Source organism: Coloeus monedula (genome assembly GCF_965178545.1).
Source record: "Coloeus monedula genome assembly, chromosome: 5".
NCBI lineage: Eukaryota > Metazoa > Chordata > Aves > Passeriformes > Corvidae > Coloeus > Coloeus monedula.
The window spans coordinates 49212103-49236740 of NC_138785.1; the positions used below are offsets into that span (position 1 = coordinate 49212103).

General features: G+C 36.3%; 1 protein-coding gene across 1 annotated transcript in view; it reads left to right on the forward strand.

The window, feature by feature from the left end:
• CORIN (corin, serine peptidase) overlaps nucleotides 1–24638 on the forward strand; it is a gene marked incomplete at both ends in the record, with an annotated part of 118884 nt that overhangs the window by 82074 nt on the left and 12172 nt on the right. The window contains 6 exons of the mRNA XM_082281315.1: nucleotides 1548–1779; nucleotides 5764–5909; nucleotides 6661–6768; nucleotides 10980–11093; nucleotides 12600–12710; nucleotides 13426–13555. Coding sequence (XP_082137441.1) covers nucleotides 1548–1779; nucleotides 5764–5909; nucleotides 6661–6768; nucleotides 10980–11093; nucleotides 12600–12710; nucleotides 13426–13555 — 841 coding nt within the window. The remainder of the gene's footprint in view (nucleotides 1–1547; nucleotides 1780–5763; nucleotides 5910–6660; nucleotides 6769–10979; nucleotides 11094–12599; nucleotides 12711–13425; nucleotides 13556–24638) is intronic.

A 24638-nucleotide genomic window follows, 5' to 3' on the forward strand; every position in this document is an offset into this window, starting at 1 on the left:
AGGAAATGGCAGTAATGTGAGGATAATTGTTAAAGTCATTGAACCTCATATACCCCAAAGATCTGACTATGTGGTTTTTGGCAACAGAAATAGTTCAGTGCTGGTAGTATGGCAGGATTTAGCAGTGAGGAAAAGCTGGATATAAAATGAGCTTTTCACGATCATCAGATTAGAGGTAAATAGTAAAAGAAGTTATAACAGCAAATGCCACACCATGAGAGTGCCCAGTTTTGCTGACCAGCTGAATAATTGACTGTTGGATCTTCTTTCAGCTTCCTCTCAAAGATGCAGTTGCCACACTGTACTAGCAACTGATGCTGGCAACTGGCTAGCAGACAATATTAATCATATTAAGCTATTTTTGCTCCCAGAATAGGGAAATGTATGCATTTTTTTTTTACTTTTGAATAGTATACTTTTTTGTAGAAAACTTTCTCATATATCCAGAGTAAATAAGTTTAAATAATTCCACAATCATCTCATTGCCAAATAAAAAGTTGAATTTCAGTCTGAATTGAAGTGAAATTCTCTCTGTAGTTTTCTGTTATGGTGGAAAATTGAAAAATAAGTATTTCTGAATACCAATTTGAGGAGAAATACAAAAGCTATACAAGTTTTAAAAATCCAAAATACTTGGCTAGTTCACAATTTGTTGTGATAAACCCCAAAAAGTTGGAAGATTTTTGAACATATCTATAATATCTATAGTCATATGGACTTGTAGCTGTTGCATCTGTTTTGTCTCTGCTTATCATTCTCTTTTGTTATTAGCTATGTCTTACCTGAATTAAATTATTAACATGTAGACTGTCTCTTGCTCAATGCTTGTGCAATACATAACCTAATTACATAACCTAATTGTCCCCATTCTTCCTTCAGATCTTGGTATTAAAAAAGAAAAAGCAAAAAAAAAGAAAGAAAAAAAAAAGAAAGCAGCAAATCCTGGCTTCTGTTTTCTGTACAGAGAATTTGTGAAGTCTCTGTCACTAGAGATTTTTTAAGACCTGACTGTATAAAGCCTTGAGAAAGCTGGTCAGTCCTCAGAGCTGACCAAGCTTTGATCAGGGCATTGGAGTAGAGACCTCCTGAGATCCTTTCCAACCCAAGGTATCCAGTGGTTCCTGTCTTCTTAATTTTGGCAATTGCCCTGTCAGTGGTAGCATAGTAGGTACACCAGTGGGAAGTGTGTTGCTGTACAGTACAGGAGTTCTTGAAAATCATCAGAATCTTGATTTGAAAAGAAGAAATCTATTTTTAGAGGATGGTTTATTGTACCACCTTGAAGTTAAGATTTAGTTCAGAAAGTTAATGAATATTAATAAGGAAATAAAAGTATCTTAAAGGGTTATGAGGTAGGCAGAATTCAGACCCACCTTTACTGTTATGAATAGGCTCGTAAGGGATCTCTAACTCTGGAACTTGTAGTTTCTGAAGCCTGAGAGGTATCCCTGACTGATAAATTTGTTAAATATGTATGTAATTACTTCTTCTGTATTTAATTTAACCTCACACCGTTTGTGGTTCTGTTTGTTTTCTTTCTGTGAAAGGTCAGTGTGAACCAATTACTCTGGAACTTTGTATGAACTTGCCTTACAACTATACTTATTACCCAAACTACCTGGGCCACAGGACACAGAAGGAAGCCTCTATCAGCTGGGAGTCTTCTCTTTTCCCAGCTTTGGTTCAGACCAACTGCTACAAGTACCTGATGTTTTTTGCCTGTACAATCTTAGTACCAAAATGTGACCCCCATACAAATCAGCGGATCCCCCCTTGCAGGTACTATACTAAACCATATTTCATTTAATTCTTGACTTTGTCTGTCATAGTACTTTTCCCCAATTTTATGCTTTCTTTGAAAATGCCAAAAATTTTGCTTTGGAATTGCACAGGAAAAGGCTGCTTCTGACCAGCATGCCCAGGTCCCTCTCTGCAGGGCTGCTCTCCAGTTTGTGCCTGGTGCTACTCCATCCTAGGTGCAGATTCAGGCATTTGTTCTTGTTAAATTTCATGCCCTTGATGGTTGCCTAATTGAAAGAACTGTTGTCCCTTGAGACTCAATACCATCTCTCGGTTTTATATAATCAGCAAACTTGTTAATGATGCACTAAAGTGCTGCATCGAGACCATTGATAAATTTGCTGAACAGGACAGGCCCTGCAATTGAGGCCAGAGGAGCAGCCCAGCTGACCAGTCACCAGCCAGATGTAGCCCTGTTTGCCAGGACCCTTCAGCCAGTTTTTCACCCAGTGCTCTGTGAACCTGCTCACTCCACTGTTGAGCAAGGTGACAAGAAGGATGCTGTTAGCTTTGTATGAAGTACTTTCCATTTCTGTGTGTTTGATTAGAATTGTGCCACTATAAAGATTGCTTAAACATAGAATCAGTTAATTTAATTTGGAACATTAGCATTTTGTAATAGTTCCTTGCATTAGTATATTATTTGGTGCAAAGCCCTATCCAAATGCTCAAAAAACCCTGAGATTTTAATGAATGTTTACTTTTCTAAATTAGGAGTGCCACATCATTCTGAATTCCAGGCTAACTTACGTTTTCATCTTGTCAGATTAACTATTTCACCATCCTCACTGAGTAAAATCACTGTGCTTTGTTCGAAAGAGACTGTGTTCTGTAGATCTCATGGCTTTGTTAGCAGCAGTTGTTGCAGGTTAGGAGATCTAATAGACCTGAACAACAGGCAGAGCTCTTTGAGCTACTAGCTGCTAGAGCCTTCTCATTCTGTATTTCTGCCTTTTTTGTTGGGCCTACCTTGACAATATTGATCAATTAACATCTTCTGTATTGAAAGAAAAGTGCATTGAAAATTGCAGTACACATCCTAAAATTTCTTACCACGTGATATTGTTGGCAAATAGGTAATGGTTCTTTGTCTAGTGATGTGCTTTTTAGTGCAAGGCAAGAACCTTGCGAACCACAAGGAAGTTTATGAATATACTGTTAAATTCTCACATAGGAACCTAATGGGAAAGATAATATTGCATATAGGATAGCTGCAAAGTTACAGTTTGCTAGTTTGAAAATCAAAGTGTTTTCTTTTAAGAAAGCAGTATAACAAGTAAAAATTGGACTAACTTATTCTAATGTAGAGGGATGTTAAGTTAAATTATCAGCTCTTTACTGTCATACCAAGCTAAAAAATTTTAGGAAGTATCATGATACAGTTGAATAATCTTGAAATTTAAAGTATTAAACAGATGAAGAGGAACTTACAGAATGTGTAGAACAATTTAACTTGATAGGAACCTCTGAAAGTCATCTGGTCCAGCTTCCTGCTCAAAACAGGGTAACATCAAATTTAGATGAAATTGAACATACGACATAAAACTTCAAATCGTAGGATTCAAAGCTCTACTTTTACAATAGTTTTTAGGTTTCACTTTCATGTTAGATCACAAATAGTGTTTTTATTAGGAAGGGAGACCTTTGAAGGTCCCACTAGATTGTACTATTATCTGCTTAACAATAAGATTTTAGGAAGAATTCCAGGTACACATATAATGTAAAAACCTACAAAAGTTTTAGAAATTAAAACAAAAATAACCTCATACCAATAAAAATTTAATTAATTTGATATGTCAATATAATTATAAACCTACTTTACAATTCGAAGGTCTGAGATGACAAAATGTTATGTTTTCAGCACAGAAATGGTATTCTGAGAATCTGCTGCTGACTTTCAAAACAACTGCCCTCTTGTTCAAATATATCAGCGGTTTGTTGAGCTTAACAGGACATATGTATTGTTTTACCTGTCTTTTCCTGTAAATATGAATGAGTTCAGCTAATGCAGTTTTTCAGTGGTGTGCTTTTTAAGTCAAAGTGTGCTTTCCAACCATGAATTGCACATTAATGTTATAATTCTAGGTCTATTATAATACAAACTTATTGGAGATGCATTCGATTTTTTTTTTTTGTACAGGCACATGGATCTGGTTTTTTCATTCCAGGAGGTTTATAACTAAATTATTTTAACTCTACTGCCCCTGTATAAAACAGCTGTCCCCGCTTTGCAAGGCTTTTTGTTGCCTTTGTGTTAGTTTGGCTGTCATGCATTGTTTTTTAGCTGTAACAGCCTTCATACAGTTTTATTCAAAGTAAAGAAGACAGGTAAAGAGATTTTTTGGAAAGAACTGAACTTATTTATAACATTCATTGGTATGTATGTTTTCAATTTACATATCAATTTTCATTGATATGTATGTTTTCAGTTTCTGAACAATATTCTTCAGCTCTGATAAGGCATTGATAATATTACTCCAGGCCTACTTTGAGGATTAAATAGATTCTAATTCTTTCACCACAGACAGATGACTAAATGACTTATAATGCATTAGAAAAGGTCAGCTTTGACCAAAGATCTAAATGTGCAGAAAACATAGGGCGGAAGCAGCTTAGATGTCTCTGCTATATTATCATATTTTTGTTGTGGGTTTTGTTTTTTGTCATTGCAAAATAAAAATTCTGGCATTCAGAAATCTGAGGTTATAAAGTAGCGTCAGTCAACCTTTTTGATATTGAGGAGGATCTAAAAGGGAAGAGAGAGTCTGTAACATGGTTGGCTAACATATTCCATTTCTTCTGGTTGCGCAACTCTCTGGTGAATTGTTTGGTGCAGAAAAACATTGACTCTTCTTAATCTAATTCCTCAAAACAAAATTAAATTTGGGAGGATTAATACTGTATAATTTTCCCAAAAACGCATAAAAGAATTAATCCCATATGAATTTTTTTTGTTTGTTTTGGTCACAGAATTTTCCAAAGCTAATTGCAGGAAAATAAAAAAGTTCCATTAGTCAAAAGGTCAAAGGAAAATGAGTGGAATAAAAGGCCTTTCATGAAAGGAGCATCTCTTCCATGAAAGGAGCGTATCTAGAAAAAGGATGTGTAAATATGAATCAAATTAAGGCAAGCAAAAAGTGATATGAAAGAAAAAAAAAAAAGGGTGGGATCCTTTGGTTGAATATTTTTCAACCTACAGCTAGGACCCAAGGCAAAAGTAGTGGCTAAATGTTTAAAACATTAGGGGACTTTTCCTTTATGCATTTTCTCTTTGTAATTTTGAAGCATTTGACAGTGCATATTTTGAGAGACATGATGGATGATTTTCAATCTCAGTGGATTGAATGAATTTTGCATAGTGAGTCCCATCTTCTATATGGTTAAAAAAAAAGCTGCTGAAGGACTGTATTCATGCCTTTTCCTAATGTGATAAAAGCTTCTGTTGGTCTAAGTGACAACAGCCTTAAGACTGGGTTAGTCTGTGTTTTGCTTTTCTGTAAGTTTTAATTTTATTGAACTCCTTGGGGAGTTATTCACTCTTTTGTTTGCCGGTTTAAATGTTTTGTCCTTCTGAAACCACATGGTTTCTGTGGTAACATAATCAGAAGAGGTAGCATTTCACTAGTACAAAATGTGTTTGGTTTTTTTCCCCTGAAGGAGAGCAGTTAGTGCTTCTTAAAAAACATTCACTGCCATCTCTTACAGAGGAGACCATGTTTGTAAGCAGTTATATTAGTTATTATTAGCCTATTTATAACATAACTGCATAACAGTAACTTAAAATAACGTTTCAACAGTACCATTCTTTGATGTATGTATTTTTTTCATATTAAAACATCTGTTTAACTGATCTTTTTCTTGATCTTCATCTTTAACTTTGGCTAGGATTATTAACTTCTAGTATCTGGGAATTTTGAAGACATTCACTCAGTTACTTGGTGCAATTCTGCTTTGTCTCCTCAGGACATTATGTGTACAATCTAAGGAGCGCTGTGAGGCTGTGCTTGGGATTGTAGGTCTGCAGTGGCCAGAAGATACAGACTGCACTCAGTTTCCGGATGAGAACTCAGACAACCAAACTTGTCTAACACCAGATGAAGATGTAGAAGGTATCTCCTATACGTATAAGCAAATTAAAGATTTAAATGGGTTCCCAAAGTCGCTGGTGTTTGGTTTTTTCATACATCCTCTTTAAATTATAATATTTAAACTGTGAAAATTATTCCAAACTGAGTTGCCCTACTCAGCCATGCTGGTCTCTTGGCTTCTTTGCTGGATTTCTTGCTCCTGGGGATTGCTACCTTTTGCGCTCAATGAGAGTTCCTTAAAGATCTGCCAGCTCTGTTCCACTCCTTTGTCCCAAAATGGTACTGTGAGATGAGGCAGAAACAATGAAAGGGCTAATTAGTGGAAATTCATACTTGGTTTTATTAGTTCAAATAGACACATAATTCTCAATATCTTCTATGTCTGGTATTTATTTATTTATTTATTTATTTATTTATTTAAATGCTGGGGATTTCTCATACTTATTTCAATGCATAACGCAACACCACAATGGTGAGGAGAGTAGCTAGGAAATTCATACCCATGGTCTAGACATTGTATGCCAGTGATTTGGCAAAGCAATGACATTTGACAGAGGGCAACATGTGAGGGAGAGCTCTGGAAAATATTGCTGGACCACATTCCCAGTGCAATTGTTAAGAGTCTCGCCTGATACATAGTTCCAGTCTCACGAGCTTTCTACCCGTGTCATTTACCCTTCTGAAACAGCCCCTGTGATAAGTAAGTGCCCATGTCATGATTAAGCTTTTATCTTATGGAGTCCTGTTTCTCCCTGCTTGTTGTCATTGACAGAATGCTCACCCAGTCACTTCAAGTGCCGTTCTGGGAGGTGTGTCCTGGCTTCCAGAAGATGCGATGGTCAAGCTGACTGTGAGGATGATAGTGATGAGGACGGCTGTGGTAAATAAATTCAATGAGTTGGAATGGAGAGTAGCTGCAGCATTAGAAAATTAGCTTTGTCTTTCATTCAGTTACTTGAATTGTAGCATGACAGTTCAGAGAATAAGCCCCTTTTTTTGTATTTTTTTGTAAAAATATATTTAAAAGTATTGGGACTTTTTAAGACAGTATCAGTAAAAATACTATAGCAAGAATCCTTCTTAATCAACGTGAATATAGTTTATTGATCATTTAAATTCTGATAACCATACTCTGGCATGTTTGAGTATTCATTAAATAATCAAGCTAAGAAAAATTCTGCAGATTTAGTTCTTTTCATATTGCTGAAGGTTTTACTGCGCTAAAATGTAACTCCCTGGCAGATTAAATCTTGAATCTGTAAATATAGTTTTAAATTTATACATGATAGTGTTCTTGTTATGATGTATAGACAAAAGATATCATTATAATGTATTGTGTTGCTGAAGTGGATTCTGCATGTTTTTTCAGATTGGTCAACCTCATGTTACAAGTACAAGCATAAACCCTCAAAGTTATTCTCCAATATGAGAGTTTCTGAGTTTTTGTATAGATGCTTTTGACTTTTAACTTAAGGGGATATATTGAGCTTGAGAATAATCAAGAGATCTCTTGGTCACTATGTATCCTTGTACATGCTGGCAGGAGAGTTTTCAGGAGAAGGGAGTTCTAAATATTTCTTGATTGACAGAGGTGTAGCCTTCAGGGAGATCTGCATGCAGGCCTGGCATCCCTAGGGGCAATGAGAATAATTATACATCACTAAGGATTTAGAGAAGAGGTGTGCATATGAGCAAAGGATTGGAAAACATTCCAGCACTGTAGGGCTGAGGTGCACAACCCATTTATTTTTTTTAAACTGAGGACAGGTTAAGAGGGAAGCAGAGTTTATGTGAGCAAAAAAACTGTGGCAATAAGAGAACTTCTACTCAGAGACAATAAAATAAAATAAAATCCAACACCAGAAAGCTAAAGCTAGGCTAAAATTTAAGCTTGGCAGCCCTATAAAATGCTTCTTTTAAAAAGCAGATTGTTTTAATGTTTTCAGTAACCAAAGGGTTATTTATCACCAATGTGTGTGATGTATTCTCAGTCTCTGAGAGTTTCCAGATCATGTTTATATTCTCTCTCCTCTTTCTTTCTTTCTCTTCCCCCACCCATGTAAAAATGAAAGAAAGGAATAAAAGGATATGCTCTCTGAAATACAATTTATTACTAGGTCATTCTCTTGTTTGGATTATAAAGGAAAGTCAGAGCTGATGACGACAGTGACTCTTTCAGAGTTTGACAGGTCTTTACTTTTGAATCAATTGTCTCAATTGTCCTCCCTGCCAAATATTATTTGTTGCCACCAATTTTGAACTCCTTAGAAAACTAATTGTTATGCCTCTTTTAGGATAATTTTGTTCTCCTAGACATTAACATATGAAATATTGTTCTAATATGTAACATTCATTTCTCGAGTGGAACTCTTTCTCTAAAGTCTAGACAGAATGTCACACGCAATCAGCAGCATTCTTATCAGTTTCTATAAATATGGAAGACTGTATCAGCTAGGAAATTGCCTCTGTCAGAATGACATTACTTTGACCAGGGCTAATACTGTTACTGAAGAACAAAAAGTCCTTGTAGAGCTCTAGAAGTAACTCTGACTTATTCATATTCCATGTATGCAGGACAAAATCAAAACTTGATGATCTTTCCATGTGTGAATGGCTACCTCAAATTTTATTAGCTTTATCCTTTGTAAATGGTTTTATAACATTAAAAACCACTGAATGTTTAATTTGAAACCCTTGTATCTGAAGTGCTTTAAATGACAGACTTGTAACAACTTTACAGTGCAAGGTGAAGGAGGCTGAAAAAAGACTAGTTACAGCTTTCTTGTGCTTGAACTACTCTGGCCAAAAAATGTAAGTCAGAACCACCCAAAGGGACCAAGGTATACTCTAGCCATGCAGAGTAGAGCTGTATTCAGCACCCATTGTCTCCTTCTGTTAGCAATCCCTGTCATACTTTCACATGGTCTTTGTGAAAGGAAATCTCAGCCATGCAATTGCAGTGAAATCCTAAGACTTTAGTCCCATTTAGACTGGGATTTGGGGAGAAAATTTGACTGAGATTACTGGAAGTGAGACTTCTGAGTGCAGTGAAGTGTAGGGAAGGTAATTTCCAAAAAATATTATTATGAACGATGTCATGTGAGTTTATGGTATTAAATATACTTGGTTGTAATTGATTGTGTTAAATTGCTGGCTGCTGAACAATGCCTTTGGCAGGGAACAGAAGAGGGTCCTACACCTACTAAAGAAATTGAGGACATAACATTCAAAACCTATACTCTCTTCCACTGTTTTCTGGAATCTGAGTTCTGATCTGTAGTACTTTAGGTGAGAGAAAAATGGTGATGGTCTTAACGTTAATGATTTAATGATAATTGCATGGGAAATGTATATGTGAATAACAATTGGTAACTTCCTTCCTATATGAAGATCCTATATGAAACCATAGCTCTTGTCAAACTGTATTTTTAGGCTGGGGGTAATGTGCATATAGACAAGTTTTCCTACTTCCACTTTCACTTCCCTTTCATTGAATTAAAAGTGCATGTCACAAAAATAATTAGAGATGAAATATAAATACTCCAAATGGTACATGGTGTCTACCAACAAAACAGTGTATTTGAACACTGAATTCAGAAAGTAGTGAATTTTTGATAGGGAATTGTCTCTGTATTTCTGTAAGTGATTAGTTTTGGAGAGTTGTGGTACACTTCACAGTGTAACACTGTAATGTGTGATGAAGAGTAAAGACAAACGTATTTAATGAATTGTAAAGAATCTGCTAAAAAATTGCAAGGTTCGTAGATTATGGGGGATTTAAGCTTTTTTATTTTATATTAATATCAAACTCCTAACATGGCATTCCTTGTTCTATCTAAGAGTAGAGATTTTCTTTGGTTTCAATTAATTTTTCATTAATAGTTATCACAAATATTGTCAAGAAGGAGACTTGGAAAGTGGTGATACCCAAGAAAGTTCTTTGATCATGAGGAATTAGTTTCAAGGGTTAAGGCTCTTTATTTCTCAATGCTTTAACATTTATTTACATGGATTTTCAAATCTAAACAAAATCAAGCACCCCACACATCCAGGTACAGTTAAAACCTGAATAGACTTTTCCAATAATCCAGTAGAGATTCTCTGGTTCATATTTGTCAAATATGTACTTCTGAATTAAAACTTATTGGAAACAATAGATTTGCTTGGTAACTTACTGCTGATTTGCTGTCATAGTTCCAGGTCCAGGCAAAGAGAGGTGCTGCTTTAAGTGCAGTTTGTAAATTTATACCTGAACTATTTGCATTTATGAGCATCAGGGCTATCACTTGAATTTGCACTGAGATTAAAATGAAAAGTATCTTCTGCAGAAGAGGCCAAACAAGGCAATCAAATAATCTGGTTTAGTCAGGACAGCACGTCATTTTTATGGCTTCTTTTAAAATCAGTGTCAGACATGCAGGACATTAATATGTCAAAGTATTTAAACAGGTATCACAATGAAATATTTTATTAGTTGATGGAAATAAAAAGTGGAATAAAACAAGAGAAAACTCCTTTCTAAAATGTAGCTTGGGCTATTCTTAATTTCCTCTAGCTGACCAACAGGAATTTTACTGTCAAAACACTTTGACGTAGTTTTGTAAAGATTTCTTCTCTTTCTATGTTTCATTGTGATTCTGTGTTAGATTCTGTCTCAGCATTGCCAGAAAAAAAAAAGTATGCATTTCTACACTGTTTCATGGAGATTCCATGCTTTTATAGGATTTGCTTTTGAACGACCAAGGAATTTCTACAGACTTCAGGATTAGAAAAGTTCTTATATTACTAGTAATTGTATTTCAAGAATTGTGGTGTATGGATTTTGAGCTAATTGAGCTAATGCCTAAACCATTAGTTATAGGTATATGTAGCATAATACAATTATTATTTAAAATCACTGAAGTATTATGAAGTGTTATAATATTTAGACCCATTTATCAAGTGTGCACTGTGCCAATCTTATTTCCATTTCTTCATTAGTAACTATTCTTGGTATATTTTAAGTGAAAATAATATGTGAGTTTTAAGGAAGAAAACAGTTGATTCGATATTGCATGCAAGTGTTTCAGAAGTGTGCTTCTCTGCCTCCAGGTTGTAGAGAAAGGGGTCTTTGGGAATGTCCTTTGAAGAAGCTGTGCATCAAACACACTATGATCTGTGATGGTTTCCCAGACTGCCCCGACATGATGGATGAAAAGAATTGCTGTAAGGACTCATGCGGTTTTTTACTCCCTTAAAGGGCTGATACATTTTTGGGATGTTGGGGGGCAAAATAAATGAAAGTAAAATATTTTATGTTTTCTGTAGGCAGAAAGACTTAGTGATTCCCTCAGTTTCCTTTTCAGTTTTTCTATGGCACTAATTTCTCTCTTTCCTCATCTTGTGTCCTTTGTTGTTCACATCCTTGGACCCTTGATCTCTGTTTGGTCACTCTTGTCCTCTCTTGTTCTTTTCTTCTCTTTCTCCCTCCTTGTTCTTGTGCCTTTGTACTTCTTTTCTTTATTCCTTGTAGATTTTTTAACTTCTTTTCCCAAGTTTCCTCAGCTTCATTTTATACAGGCATAGCTGCTCACTGCTCTTTTTTTTCTTGGTTTCTCCTTGATTTTCTTTCTGATCTGTTTTTTGGTAAATTTCATATGTCTCTCATCTTTATTTAGTTTCTTTTTGATTGACATTTCTTAGATTCTGTTTCCTTACTTGGCTCCACAGATTTCTTCTATAATCCAAACTGTGGTAACAATTAAGATACAAAACTTATGGTACGCTGATGGCATGGGCATACTGTCCGTGTGCACAATGTAGGTCTGCTCAAAGTGCTGGCAGAAAGATCAGAGGTAGGCAGCACTGCCTGCTCTATCTGTATGGTTTTCACTGTAGAGTACACTTTTTGTACTCATGTTGCAAATAAATGCTTGGATGTATGGCAGTACAAATGCTGTACATCAGCCAAACATGGGCACAACTGAATGCAGCTGCCTTCCATGCATTTGCTTCCTCTCTGCCCTCCCTCAGGTCTCAGAATTCCCTAATGATGGGGTTTATAGAAGCTGGAAGTGTGTTAGTGAGGAAGGTCCTGTACTGCTACACACCTGCCTTTTGGAAGGGAGAGCTAAAAGTCATTTGCAAATGGAAGCTCTTGTGCTTCCCATACTGAACAGACTCTGGAAATCCGTATGTGAGGATGCCAGCCAGCCACCAACTGTGAACTGGAACATGTCTATCAGTACAGCAGTTCTGCACCTCTAAATAAAAATAATTATATAATTTTGAATAGCAAAGTTGAATTCAAAAATTAATATATAATTGCTGTGGATGAGAGGAAATAGATATTCATTGTAGCAAAACCATGAAGAATCCAACAAATTTGGATCAGCTAAAAAGCATGGAACAGTATTTTCACTTACAGCTTCTGAGGGGCTTAGACAGGTTACATATAACAAGACCACAAATGATACTAAGTAATCACAGATCTTGCATTTCCAGACACTCTTCCTTCCCTCTGAGTTCCAATGCCCTCTGCCACTGCATGAAAGCAACCACCTTCTGCCCCAGTGGTATCCATGCTGAATTTTGTTACAAATCTCTTTCAGTTACTTGCTCCATAAATCTGATCTGCACCTACCTTCACCCTCCTTCTCAATTTTTCATCTCAGTGTGAATTGCACTTTGATTGTGTCTTTCTCAGGAGGAAACATGTTTTTGTTTTTGCAGCATTTTGTGAAGAGAGTGAACTTGAATGTGCCAACCATGAATGTGTGCCACGTGAACTCTGGTGTGATGGGCAGGCAGATTGTAGTGACAGCTCAGATGAATGGGACTGTGGTAAGTTTCTGCTGTGGGGTGCCTCAAAGTGATGTTTGGGTGATGGTAGTAATCACTGGTGATTTAATTTAGAATACAGTGGTGGAGAGGCACTCCTTCTATTAGCAAAGAGGAGACTGGGGTGAGACTGGGAAAGTATGCAAGGAAGTGGCAAAAGAGAAGGCCAAAAGCTCACTGTGAAGTGTCACAGTGCAAAGATATAAGAAAAGTGGTATGGCAAGAAAATGTGTAGATGATGTGTGAAATCTGGAAAGTACTGTGGATAGAGGAGAGATTAAGAAGATGCTGAGAGTTGGAGGGACCTTTTGAGAATCTTTTTTGCATGTAATAAAAGCAGTTCTTGAACTTTTATACACAGATTAAGAGAGAAGAAATGGTGATGATCTTTCTATCTAGATCATCTAAATAGATTAAGGCTATAAAAACTAAGGCTATCAGCAGCCTATGTGAATCTGTGCTGGTGAATTAGAAGTGTTCAGGTTTATTCCTACCCTCAAGATATCTTTGCTGTTCAGTGTCTCATGCTCTTCAGTCTTAGCAAGGTTCTGATAGCCACACTTGCCTTGGTTTTAAATTGCATGGCTGTTCAGCCTGTAAAACTAGGAAAAGTGCCAGCAACTTGGAAAACTCTTGAATGTAGTTGTGTGTTTTCAGTTTGCCAGTTATAAAACTACTTGAAATAATATTGAAGTTTTCCTCCTTTTTTTCTTTCCAGTTACACTGGCTAAAAACACCAATTCCTTGATGTTCCTGACTGTTCACAGGTCAGCTGCTGATAATCATGTTTGTGCTGATGAGTGGCAAGAGAACTTAAGCCAGCTGGCCTGCAATCAGATGGGTTTAGGGTAAGGTCAGTAGTTTGTAGCTTTGATGAATTTCTTAGGACAATTGGAGTGCTGGAGTTATATGTGAATGATCATTGTTCACTGCAATGTTAGACCTAGTGTGGAAATGGTTCACAGAGAAAAGAGGTAGTGAAATTTTGGGAACTATGGCAGGAATAGAATTTCACTAAAATCAAGTCACTTTCACCACTTTATAAATATTGCATGATTGTTACTAAAAGAGTGTTTTGAAACAATAATGGTGTTTTGCCAAGTCTCAATATTTGAACTTGCAATTATTGCTGAGACTCAGAATTGTTTGGCAATATAATACTCTGTTCCTTCCTAAAGAATTAAAGCAGACTGAGGAAACACAGGAAAAATTATCTTCATTTATTTGCATTTTGCAGTAAATAATGTGAGTTAGACAAGTGAATGTATTTAACTTGGGCATCTCTGAACAACAAATTGTTAAAGAGAGAGCTTTCTGTGTGGAACTCAGAAAAAGAAATAGCCTTTATGTGTCTTTCTTATTGCATGCACACTAAATTGTGGAATATTTGATGCAAAATATAACTGTTGGATAAAAAACAAGTTAATCTGCTCTGATATTCACAGCTGTGTCCTACTAGGAAGAGGCAAATCTGATGGTATATAAGGATACCTTTTGTCAGAGTCTGACTCCCAAACTGAATGACCAAGTGTCTTTTCTGTTTGCCTTTCAGCACTACACATATTGACGTGCATGTTCTTTGTACCTTTCTCAAAGTACACAGGAGGATAAAGACCCTGGGTTAGGGAGTCTGCACTTAATTTATTGTCTTGCACTGCAGGGACACTTGACATCAGTTCTAACAGATGTCCCGAATTCAAGACCATCTGTAAATGGACTGCTGGCCATTCCAACATACAACAATTTTATACTCCTCTATCTAGTTTATTGTATCTAAAAAATATTTGCATTATCTTTATGCTTTGGCTTTATTTAGCATCCTAATAAAGCTTAAACTCCTTTGATACTTCCAGAAATAGTTATTGATTTTACAACTACTTTGTTGTCTAAGAACAAAGCAATGGTCTTAACATTAAGAATGTTTTTCTTCTTCATAATTCAGTTTTTTGGAAGCATAGAATATACTGAGTTGGGAAGGACCCATCAGTATCTTTGAGTCCAACTCCTACAAGGACACCCCAACAATCACAACATGTGCCAGAGAACGTTGTCCAAACGCTTCTTGAACTCAGACAGGCTTGGTGCTGTAACCACTTCCCTGGGGAGCCTGTTCCAGTGCTGAACCCTCCTTTGGGTGAAAAACCTTTCCCTGTTACCTAACCTAAACCTCCCCTGACACAGCTTCATACCATTCCCTTGAGTCCTGTCACTGGTCACAAGAGTGAAGAGATCAGTGTCTGCCCTGCTGCTTCCCCTTCCTTGTGAGGAAGTCTAGCAGACTCTCTGCAGTGAGGTCTCAGTCTCCTCTGGACTGAACGAACCAAGTGACCTCAGACACTCCTCATATGGCTTCCCTTCCAGTCCCTTCACTATCCTCATGGCCCTCCTTTGGATGCTCTCTAATAGTTTAATATCTTTCTTATACTGTGGCACCCAAAACTTCCCCCAGCACTGGAGGTGAGGCTGCCCCAGTGCAGAGCAGAGCGGGACAATCCCCTCCCTTGCCCGGCTGGCGATGCTGTGCCTGATGCCCCACAGGACATGGTTGGCCCTCCTGGGTGGCAGGGCTCTGCTGACTCACATTCACCTTGCCGTTGGTCCTGACGTAAAATTTGTTTCTCTTTCCTATGATGCTTGCTGCTAGGAAAATGAAAAGGTATTAAACTATCACAAGACCTCTGATTCCCTCCTTTTTTCAGAGGTGTGCCTAGGCTGAAATCAGCATGAGTAGAAACTGATACCTTCCTGCTTCTTCACTGATGCTTGCTAACAGATTTTACAAATCCTGCACTTTTAAGAAATGTAAGAGACAAAAATGATTCTTAAATCTCACAAATCCATTTTCTAACAGGGTGACATATTCTACAAATCAATTTTTCTACAAGATCTTTTTAGTAGTGACAGGTAATTTTGTGAAGGGCAGTGGGAAATTCCACTTCAAATCTGAAGTCTACAACTTCAGTTTGACTCCGATACTAATTTCTAATTCTTTCTTGCAGTGCTTCAGAAAACCAGACTAGTGTTTGTCTTTCCTTTCTTAGTGCCTGATTTTGTCAATCACCTGAAGCTTGATTTACTTAGCTATTCTCCAAGTTTTTGTGAAGTGGCACTGCCAAAAATACAGTAAATTAGCTTTGAAGAGCTGTAAGAAAACCAAAGATTAAAATGCATTACCAGAACTGATTTCCAAAAGGACTAATATGTGTAATACAGTTATTTAATTATTTTGTTAACATTGCAAAGGGATTCAGTGAAAATGTCACAGAGAGTAACGTCTTCCATATGGTGGAATGGAAGACTGGATAACTGGAGTTTCATGCCACTGTGAAATCTGATCTGAAGCCATGAACTTCAAGTCATCTGTTGGCATTTATGTCCCGCATACATTATTTATTTGACTTATAGCAAGAATGGCTGAATGTGAGGTTGATGACATTGGTGTTTTTAATTAGCTCTTTCTAGTCACCATTGAGGGTACCGGTAAATTAGGCTGTATATTGCACAGAACTCAAATAATGATAAAACTCCTCCTTTTTGCCTTTTAAAAAAAGTAATAAATAAATATAACGTATTTCACACAGTGCTTTTTGCAAGTATTCCCAATGTGAGCAACTTCATTTTACTCCTTCAGAAAATAAAAGCTGTGAATATACAAATCCTGTCCACATTAGAGCACACTACAGAACCACCCAGTTTTTTGGCTGTGCAGATTTCTTCAATAATAACTTACAGCAGCACTTGATTTTGATTTAACAATTCTCTTGTTTATTCTTAGAGAAAAATAATGCATGTGAGATATCAAAGTGAAGATTTACTAATGCCTTAGACCAGGAATTACAATGAATGGGAGCATATGGCATTTTTATTTTCTGTAAAGCTCTGCAAACTGTTTTTCATAACTGTCTGGTGCTTTGCCAAATAAAAATTCCCAATTGCTATATAATGTGATAATGTTTAAAATATAAAGGCAATGTTTCTAACAGCTTTTGGATATTTTAGTTATTTAAAAACAACAGATATTTTAATACTTTAGGCTAAATTAATCTCAAAAAAACAAATGAAGATAATTAAATAACAGTGGGTAAAATTAGGTTAATTTAACTGATAGTGGTAACATATTTTACAGATTATCAGTCTGTCTGGAATATATAAGCCTTGAGTCTGAAGCAACATAAAAGTTTATTCTATTCTGCCCATTTCACAAAAATGCAAGCAATTTTCCTGGCTGTTTGCCAATTCTAATTCCACAGACGATGTGGTTTTCCAGTTTTTCACAACACAACTCATGGAATGTGTTGTGTGGTCACATGAAACTGCAAGTTCCAAGCACTGTCTGAAAGATTTTGGGCTGATGATGGCTGTTGCTCAAGTTATGCAGTGTGTATTCCTAGCAGTTCTTACATTTTCCTCTAGTACAAAAAAATGTTAAATATGAAGTAAGCCTTTGTTTGTAATGCTAAGAACTTAATGGGAATGCTCAAGCCTTAAGATTCACAGTTTAAAACTGGATGGGACTATCACCTAATCTCAGTGCCTCTTCATGTCAGGACATGTAAGTTTATTCAGAGACTTCTGACTGAGTCCCAGATTTCAATACAGTGAATTTAAATGCAGTCTCTGGCAATTAGTTTTTCTGTTAACACAGGTAGACAACAGAACAGCAGTCAGTCTCACATCTGTCCTGGTGTGTGCTAGAGGCTTTGCTGCTGAAGATGGGCATACTGTGGAGGTTCAGAACATTATGGTGGAAGAATGTATTTTTTCGTGATGTTCAGTTGAAGAAACCTGCTTTCATACACTTGGAAGTCCACGTTCTTTGTTGATGAAATGGTGATCATAAAAGCATGGTCTGGTCAGCTCTAAAATTTGATAAAGGCAGTAGTGGAGTTGTTCTGTCATTCTGTGAAAACATAGTGTAATGACTTGTCTTTCTCAGCTGCACTAGGGTGATATAGCAAATATAATAAACTTCAGGAGCTTGTACCCAGCAGAGTAAAGGGAATTTTAGTTCACCTACTTGTTCTAGTCTAGCAGTATCAGCATAAAATCACAGCTGCCTACCAAGTTACTTGTTTTTAAAAATCTACCATTATCTCTTCTTGTGACTGCTGCTCCCTTTCTTGGAGGCTGTGTCACTGGTGATGCACTGAAACAGGTAGCTCCTTTTCCTTTCTTCCTCTGCTGTAGCATCTGCTGTGAGTGTATTTGTGAAAGGGAAGGGCAAGTCTCTCATTGCTGCCTGGCCTTTTGTCTTTCCTGGTACTTTTTCACTCTATGTCTTTGGTATAAGATCTTTAATATTTGACAGCCGAGCAGCCAAGCTGCTGGATGAACAATCTCTTGTTTTTACATGATCTAATTTGGTGTTTTTATTACTTTGTAACTATTTCTGCAACAGGAATAATGGAAGCTCAGCTTGATGACTTATTTTCTTAAAAAACATAACAGAAACAAAACCCAGAATCCTTTTGTCATACCCACATAATAAATTTGAACTTCTGAATGAAAAATTTTCTCCAAGAATAAACATGACATTTAGGGAAACAAATTCCATGCCAAAGAGGAAGTATTTGAACTCATTAATTCAATCTAGATTTCTAGACCCATTCAACAGAATGTTACATACTCTTAACTTACCTTGAATCTGTTCATGTTGACCATGGCCACAGTGTTCTATTAATCCTGTAGATGATGTAGAAAGATAGCAATTTTTTCACATTTCATTTAATTTTTCAAGAAAGGCAACCAATAACTCATTACTGAGATTTACTGAAAACAAAGCTATGGTACATGTGGAAGGCTATTTTAGTAAACTTGAGCAATAATAAGCCAATGTTAAAATATGTAGACTTTATTCACTGTTTTAGAGTTGTGTTAGATTTAAATCTGATATGTCTCATCTTTCATGTACATACATAGTTTAAAATATAATAATTTGGATAAGGGTTTTTCCAGAGAAATTTCAAACTTATAATTCCTGACAAATTGTGACAATTTCTTCAAATAGTCATTAAGCATGTGGTCAGTCCCCTCATCTAACACTTTCTAGCTCCATGATTGGCTATTTTGGTTTTTTTTAAAGTAAAATGATAATACTTATTCATAACTTTAGTATCTCAAACAGCCTTGGAGATGTTGGAATGTGCTTCTGGGTTAATTGGCCATAGGTGGCCCTATTTGACTTCCACAGGTCCCTTTCAAGCCCAACCATTCTGTGACCGACTAAAAGAAAGACTCATGAATGCTGCCAAACAAGAAAATGTTCTTATTCTAATGATTGATTGCAAATCCTTTTTAAAACTATTTTATTTCATGTACATTATAAGCCGACTGCCCCTTTTTTCTTTTTTTTTTTCCCTAGGGGCTTCCAGATTCAAATTTACTCTGTTTAACACTAAACAGATGTTAAATCTCTCTGCATTGAAAATTTATTCTGAAATATGCACCTTGAAGTGTTTTGGGTTTGGGTTTTTTTGGTTTTGGTTTTTTTTTTTTTTTTGACTTACATATTTAAACTAAAAGAGGGTACATTTAGATTAGACATAAGGAATAAATTTTTTACAATGAGGATGGTGAAACACTGGACAGGTTACCCAGAGAAATGGTAGACGTTCCATTCGTGCAAATATTTGAGGTCAGGTTGGATGGGACTCTGAGCAACCTATCCTATAATTTAATGAGGTGACTTAAGACTTTGAGAGGGGCAAGGACTGCAAGAAACACAGCATTTTTTATCAGACAAGCTGTCAGGCAAATAGGTCTTCCTTCAGTTTTGCTCTTTTGCTCTGTAATCCACACCCCTCCACACCCTCTCCTTAGCTCTTACCAAGCATCCTAATGAAAGACATCCTCTGCATGTAAATCCTGTATCAGTTAACAGACAGAGGTTCTTTCAAAGGTAATCTTAGCTCATGAAATGATGTCAGCATTAGCTTTAGCTATAAAGTAAGCTCAAAAATTTAAAAGTGTCTCTGAAACTATGTCTCTCAAGTTCTGTTAAGAATGAGAGAAGAATTTAGTAATAAAAGAATAAATATGTTACATGTCTTGAAAAAACAAGCATAAATTCTGCTATGGGAAGATTTCTTAGTGAATAATAATTGTGTAAAGGATGATGTTGAATAAAGAAACAAGTGAATTTTGTTCAAATTAATTGCATATTTTCACTACGGGGAAAAAAGGTTGAAAAATCAAGTTACTTGTTTCAAATTTTTGAAATTAAACAATTAAATTTTAAAAACAACATTTTCCTCTGAATTGCAGCCTTCATATTTTTAAAATGAAAAGCTAATTGACTTTAAATGAAGGACTTTACATTTAATTTGAAGTTTAATTAATACTTCCAGCTAAGAAAATCTAGGGTTTTTTTGAAGCTGTAACTTTAGATGCTCCCAAATGGTCTTTTTGTAAGTTTAGCCACAAAATGATACTTCATGAAACCTATAATTTACAGACTGAGAGAACAGAGTGTTGTGGTTTAATGCCAGACAGCAGCTCAGCCCTGCCCAGACGCTTGCTCACTCCTCCCAGTGGGATGGGGGAGACAATGCAGAAGAGTAAAAGTAAGGAAGCTCATGGGTTGAGGTAAAGAGAGTTTAATAGATAAAGCAGAAGCCATGCACACAAGCACAGCAAAACAAGGAACTCATTCACCACTTCCCATGGGCAGGCAGCTGTTGAGCCATCTCCAGGATGTCCTTCACCTGTAATGATGACTGGGAAAGACAAATGCCATCACTCCAAATATCCCCCCCCAACTTCCTTCTCCTTCCTCCCACTTTACGTACTGCACATGAAGCCAGTGATGTGGAATGTCCCTTTGGAGAGGTGGGGTCAGCTGTCCTGGCTGCAGCCCCTACTGAGTCCTTGTGCACTCCCAGCCCCATCAGTGCTTGAGTGGGGTGAGAAGCAGAAAAGGCTTTGACTCTGCGTAAGCCCTGCTCAGCAAGAACAAAGTCAGCCCTCTATTATCAACACTGTTTTCAGCACCAATCTGAGACACAACCCCAGACTAGCTGAGAAGAAAATTGACTCTATGCCAGCTAAAACCAGCACATGGAGATAAAGTAAGCAAGCAAATTTTTTTCAGTATAATTAGGAGTTAACTCATTCTTCATAGGCTTGACTAGTTTATCAGCTAGGACATAGGACTGAGGGATTTTGAAATCTGAAATTATTATCACAGATAATCTTTCTACCAGAAAATTTTAAGAATTATTTACTCATACATGTCTTATTTTTCTATCAATGCATTGAATCCTTTTAATTCTATTTTCTATGTTTCAATATGTTTGCACATTAAATTTTCAGATATTTCTGATCTTAATGCTGTTAAAATCAAAGTTTTGATCTTTTACTCCATATTCTATGGCACAGCTGTGGCTTTAGAGAATTCTGCTCAAGACCATCTTAACCAATACAAACAGACAGGAAACAGATGCTGTTCCATCTCTGAAATAGGCCTAATTTGTTTTAAATTAGTGCCCATATGTGTGTAATCCATTGCCTGCTGGCATAACTCAAGGCTTCCTTTCTCAAACCTGCTGCCACATGAGGCTTGCAAGGATGGAATTATAGAAACTAAACTGACACGTGTCACTGGGAAGCAAGAAGTAATCCAGTTTATGGATTATACTTTATTCTAAACTTGCAATTTAATATATTTGAACGAGTTTTTCTGAACGGAATAGGGAGAATAAGGTATTGAAAACATTGCTGTACAGAAGTATGCCAAATGTGCTATGAACAGAATGATGAACTTCATAACCTAAAATTAGTCCCTCCTTCTATTTTCTTTTCTTTATTTTTCATTATAATTTAGTATGCAAGACATAATGCTTGTTTTTCACTGTAAACTTTGACTGTTGTGCACAGTGATCAGCAGGTAGCAGACTAGAATGCTCTGAAGAGTATTTATTAAATATTTCTGTTGTATAGCTTATCTAATGAAATGAATCTATCTAATGAACTTTTCCCCACTGAGACCACATTTGCAACGTAGAACACAGACTGGGTTCTGTTTTTCTTTCCTAATTCTAAAAATTCCTCTGTTAAACACACATAAGGGAATGTATAGCTTGAAATTAAATTTATTAAAGGAATATTCTAATTTTTAAGATGAAATTTAAAATTTTGTAAAGTTTAAGTTAGAAATTCTTAGTTGGGTTACATGAGTGCTACTGCAAATTGAAACATTTTGTGATTTTACAATTAACTGATTTTATAGGTTATTAAATTCTTTTATTAATTGATTTAGATTAAAGGAAAGTTTTAGATTAAAGGAATTAGATCTGTTAGAATTTTATGTGCCCTGTGATTTTCATTAGATCTAGCAGAAATCTTTCTGTGAAGCAGGCAAGACTAACTTGGCTAAGGCATAAGCTGTACAGTGACCTGAAAAGGGAAGTGAAATTTTAGAGAGAGTGAACATGTAGTTCAAACCTACAAGAACTGGTGTAGAACCATAAGCATCTGTAGAAAGAATGAGAAAAGAGAGGAATATTATACAGGGAAAGGAAAAAAAAAAGCAAAGCAAGAAAAACCCCAAAACAAAACCACAAAGAAATCTTAGAAAATCATATTATATTACTAAGATAACAAAGATTTAAGAAGGAGGGCTAGGGCTAGGGTAAGCAATTAATAGGTAATACACTGCTCTTCAAAGTAGCTAGTTTTGTTGAAATAATTTAAGAGCATTTAATAGTTATGGCTCAGGCGGGTCTCCATTATGGCTGACAATAGTAGTAGCCATAGGTTTGAGAAGCTGTAGAGAAGGGAGGAAACTGTTTGGTATGCCATCTTTCATTAAAAAGGATAAAAGAAGGAGATACGGAGATTTACAAACTACTTGCCTAGCTTGAATTACCAACAAATTACAGAAGTATAAGGTCTTAATGACAGACAGGATGTATTTATCAGTAACAAATCGTGTCAGAGTCCCTTAATTTATTCCTTGAAATACCAGAGACACTGTGGATGGGGAAGAAACTGTAGATGTGATTGTCATGGTTTGACGACAAAATGATGTTCCAAACTGCCACAGTGATATACTTTTAACTTTCACACTATGTGAAATGACTTTTGAAATAAGTAAGGAGCTATGAACAGAGATGAAATGATACGGGAATGTTGATGATTCATTGTCAAACCATAAAGATGTATTGGTGGGGGGCTAGACGCATGCCAGTGTGTCTGGGAGGATACAGTGGTATTGTGAGTCATTCAGATGATAGAGACGAGAGCAGGCTTGACAATTTCTCATTCAGCATCAAGCTGGGAGGATCTGAAAGCATTTTGGAGAACAGGATTAGAATTTAAAAATTTTTTACAGGCTGGCAAAATGGCCTGAATTAACCAAGAATGTTTATGTGATATTCAGTTTGTGTTAGACTTTGACTAAATGAGAATTGGTCAGCAGAAATGACCAGAGACTTAGAAAGCATGATCTGTGAAGAAAGGTTGGAGACTGCTTGGTCATTCAGGGAAGGAGGTATAGGAGCCTTGAAATATGTAGATTAGGAATAAACTCTTTCCATTTCCGATGAAAAAAAGACAGAGTAATGAGCTTAAATGACAAGTAGGAAGATTTAGAATACACATTGAAAGAAAAATTGCTTGAATATATTGACTGGAAATGCTTCATCATTAAAGTTATGTACAAACAGGGCAGACAAAAATCTGCTAGAGAGAATTTAAATATGGTTGATCTTATTTTGAATTAGGGGAATGGATCAGATGGCCTCATTCAATTTCTTTTGGCTGAATTTCCGATAGTTCACTTTTTAGTGAAAGAAAGTCTCATGGAAGAATTTTTTCATAGGTTCTAATCCCATTTCATTCTTAAAAGCAGTGCAGAGGACCAAATGAAAATTTATGTGAAAGTCACACTTGTCTTTTACCACTAAACTTGGTATTTCTATCACCTCAAATGTAGAGGAGAAAAAAAGTCATAAAACATTGCTGTTTGTCATACATGTATTGTAAACTTACTTTATTACGGAACTTTCCACGGTCTTGGAGAAGGCTGAGACTACCGGAACCCAAACACGTATTCATTGAGTGTTACGTTCGAGCAGTTTGGGCTCAGAAGGTCTAGTGTAGCTCTTCTGGCTATAAAGATTTTCTGCAGATATTAGACAGATGAGAAAATTAAATTTTATGGTCTGTTCAGATTTTTAGAGCCCCATGGGTTTTAAAATAATACTTCAGTATGCAAATAATTTCATCCAACTACCACTATGAGTTGTTATAAAGTCATGTGGTGCAGATAGGTTTTGTATGTTATTTTGAAAGTCTGGTGAGGGATCTGGTCAAAAAATCACCACTCAAAAGGTGTGAATTATTGTTACCATGGTATGAATGTCTTAAGTTTGCAGATACCATTAATAAACTTCCTAAAGTAATGTAGGTGTTTCAGATATGTATGTGTAGCTATTGGTTGAACTTGATGATCTCGGAGCTCTTTTTTATCCTAATTATTTCTGTGATTCTGTGATTCAGTGACTGTTCTGTAATGTTAAAATATGCTCTGGTGTATGAAAAAATCTGTTCTAGTAACTGTTGGCCTTCTTTAAGGTTCAGCTCTTCATCATAGGCACTGGTCACCATGGTGCGTTTGTGCTGTGCAAAAGAATCATAAAATCATCACAGGCATCTGGAGAACATCTAGTCCATCTCTCACTTGAAGCAGAACTACTGCCAAATGGGATCAGTTCAACCTCTGCTCTGTTTAGCCAAGTCTTGAAAACCTTGATGGATAGAGCTCTCTGTTCCAGGGCTGCTTCACCTTCCTAGTGAAAAAGTATTTCCTTTTCATGTGCTATGAATTTTCAAAGCTGTCGGTCTAGGCCATTTCTCCATGTTTTACCATGCAGCACTGTTGAGAAAAATTTGTTTCCATTATGTTTTAACTCCTCTTCAAGTAATTGCAAG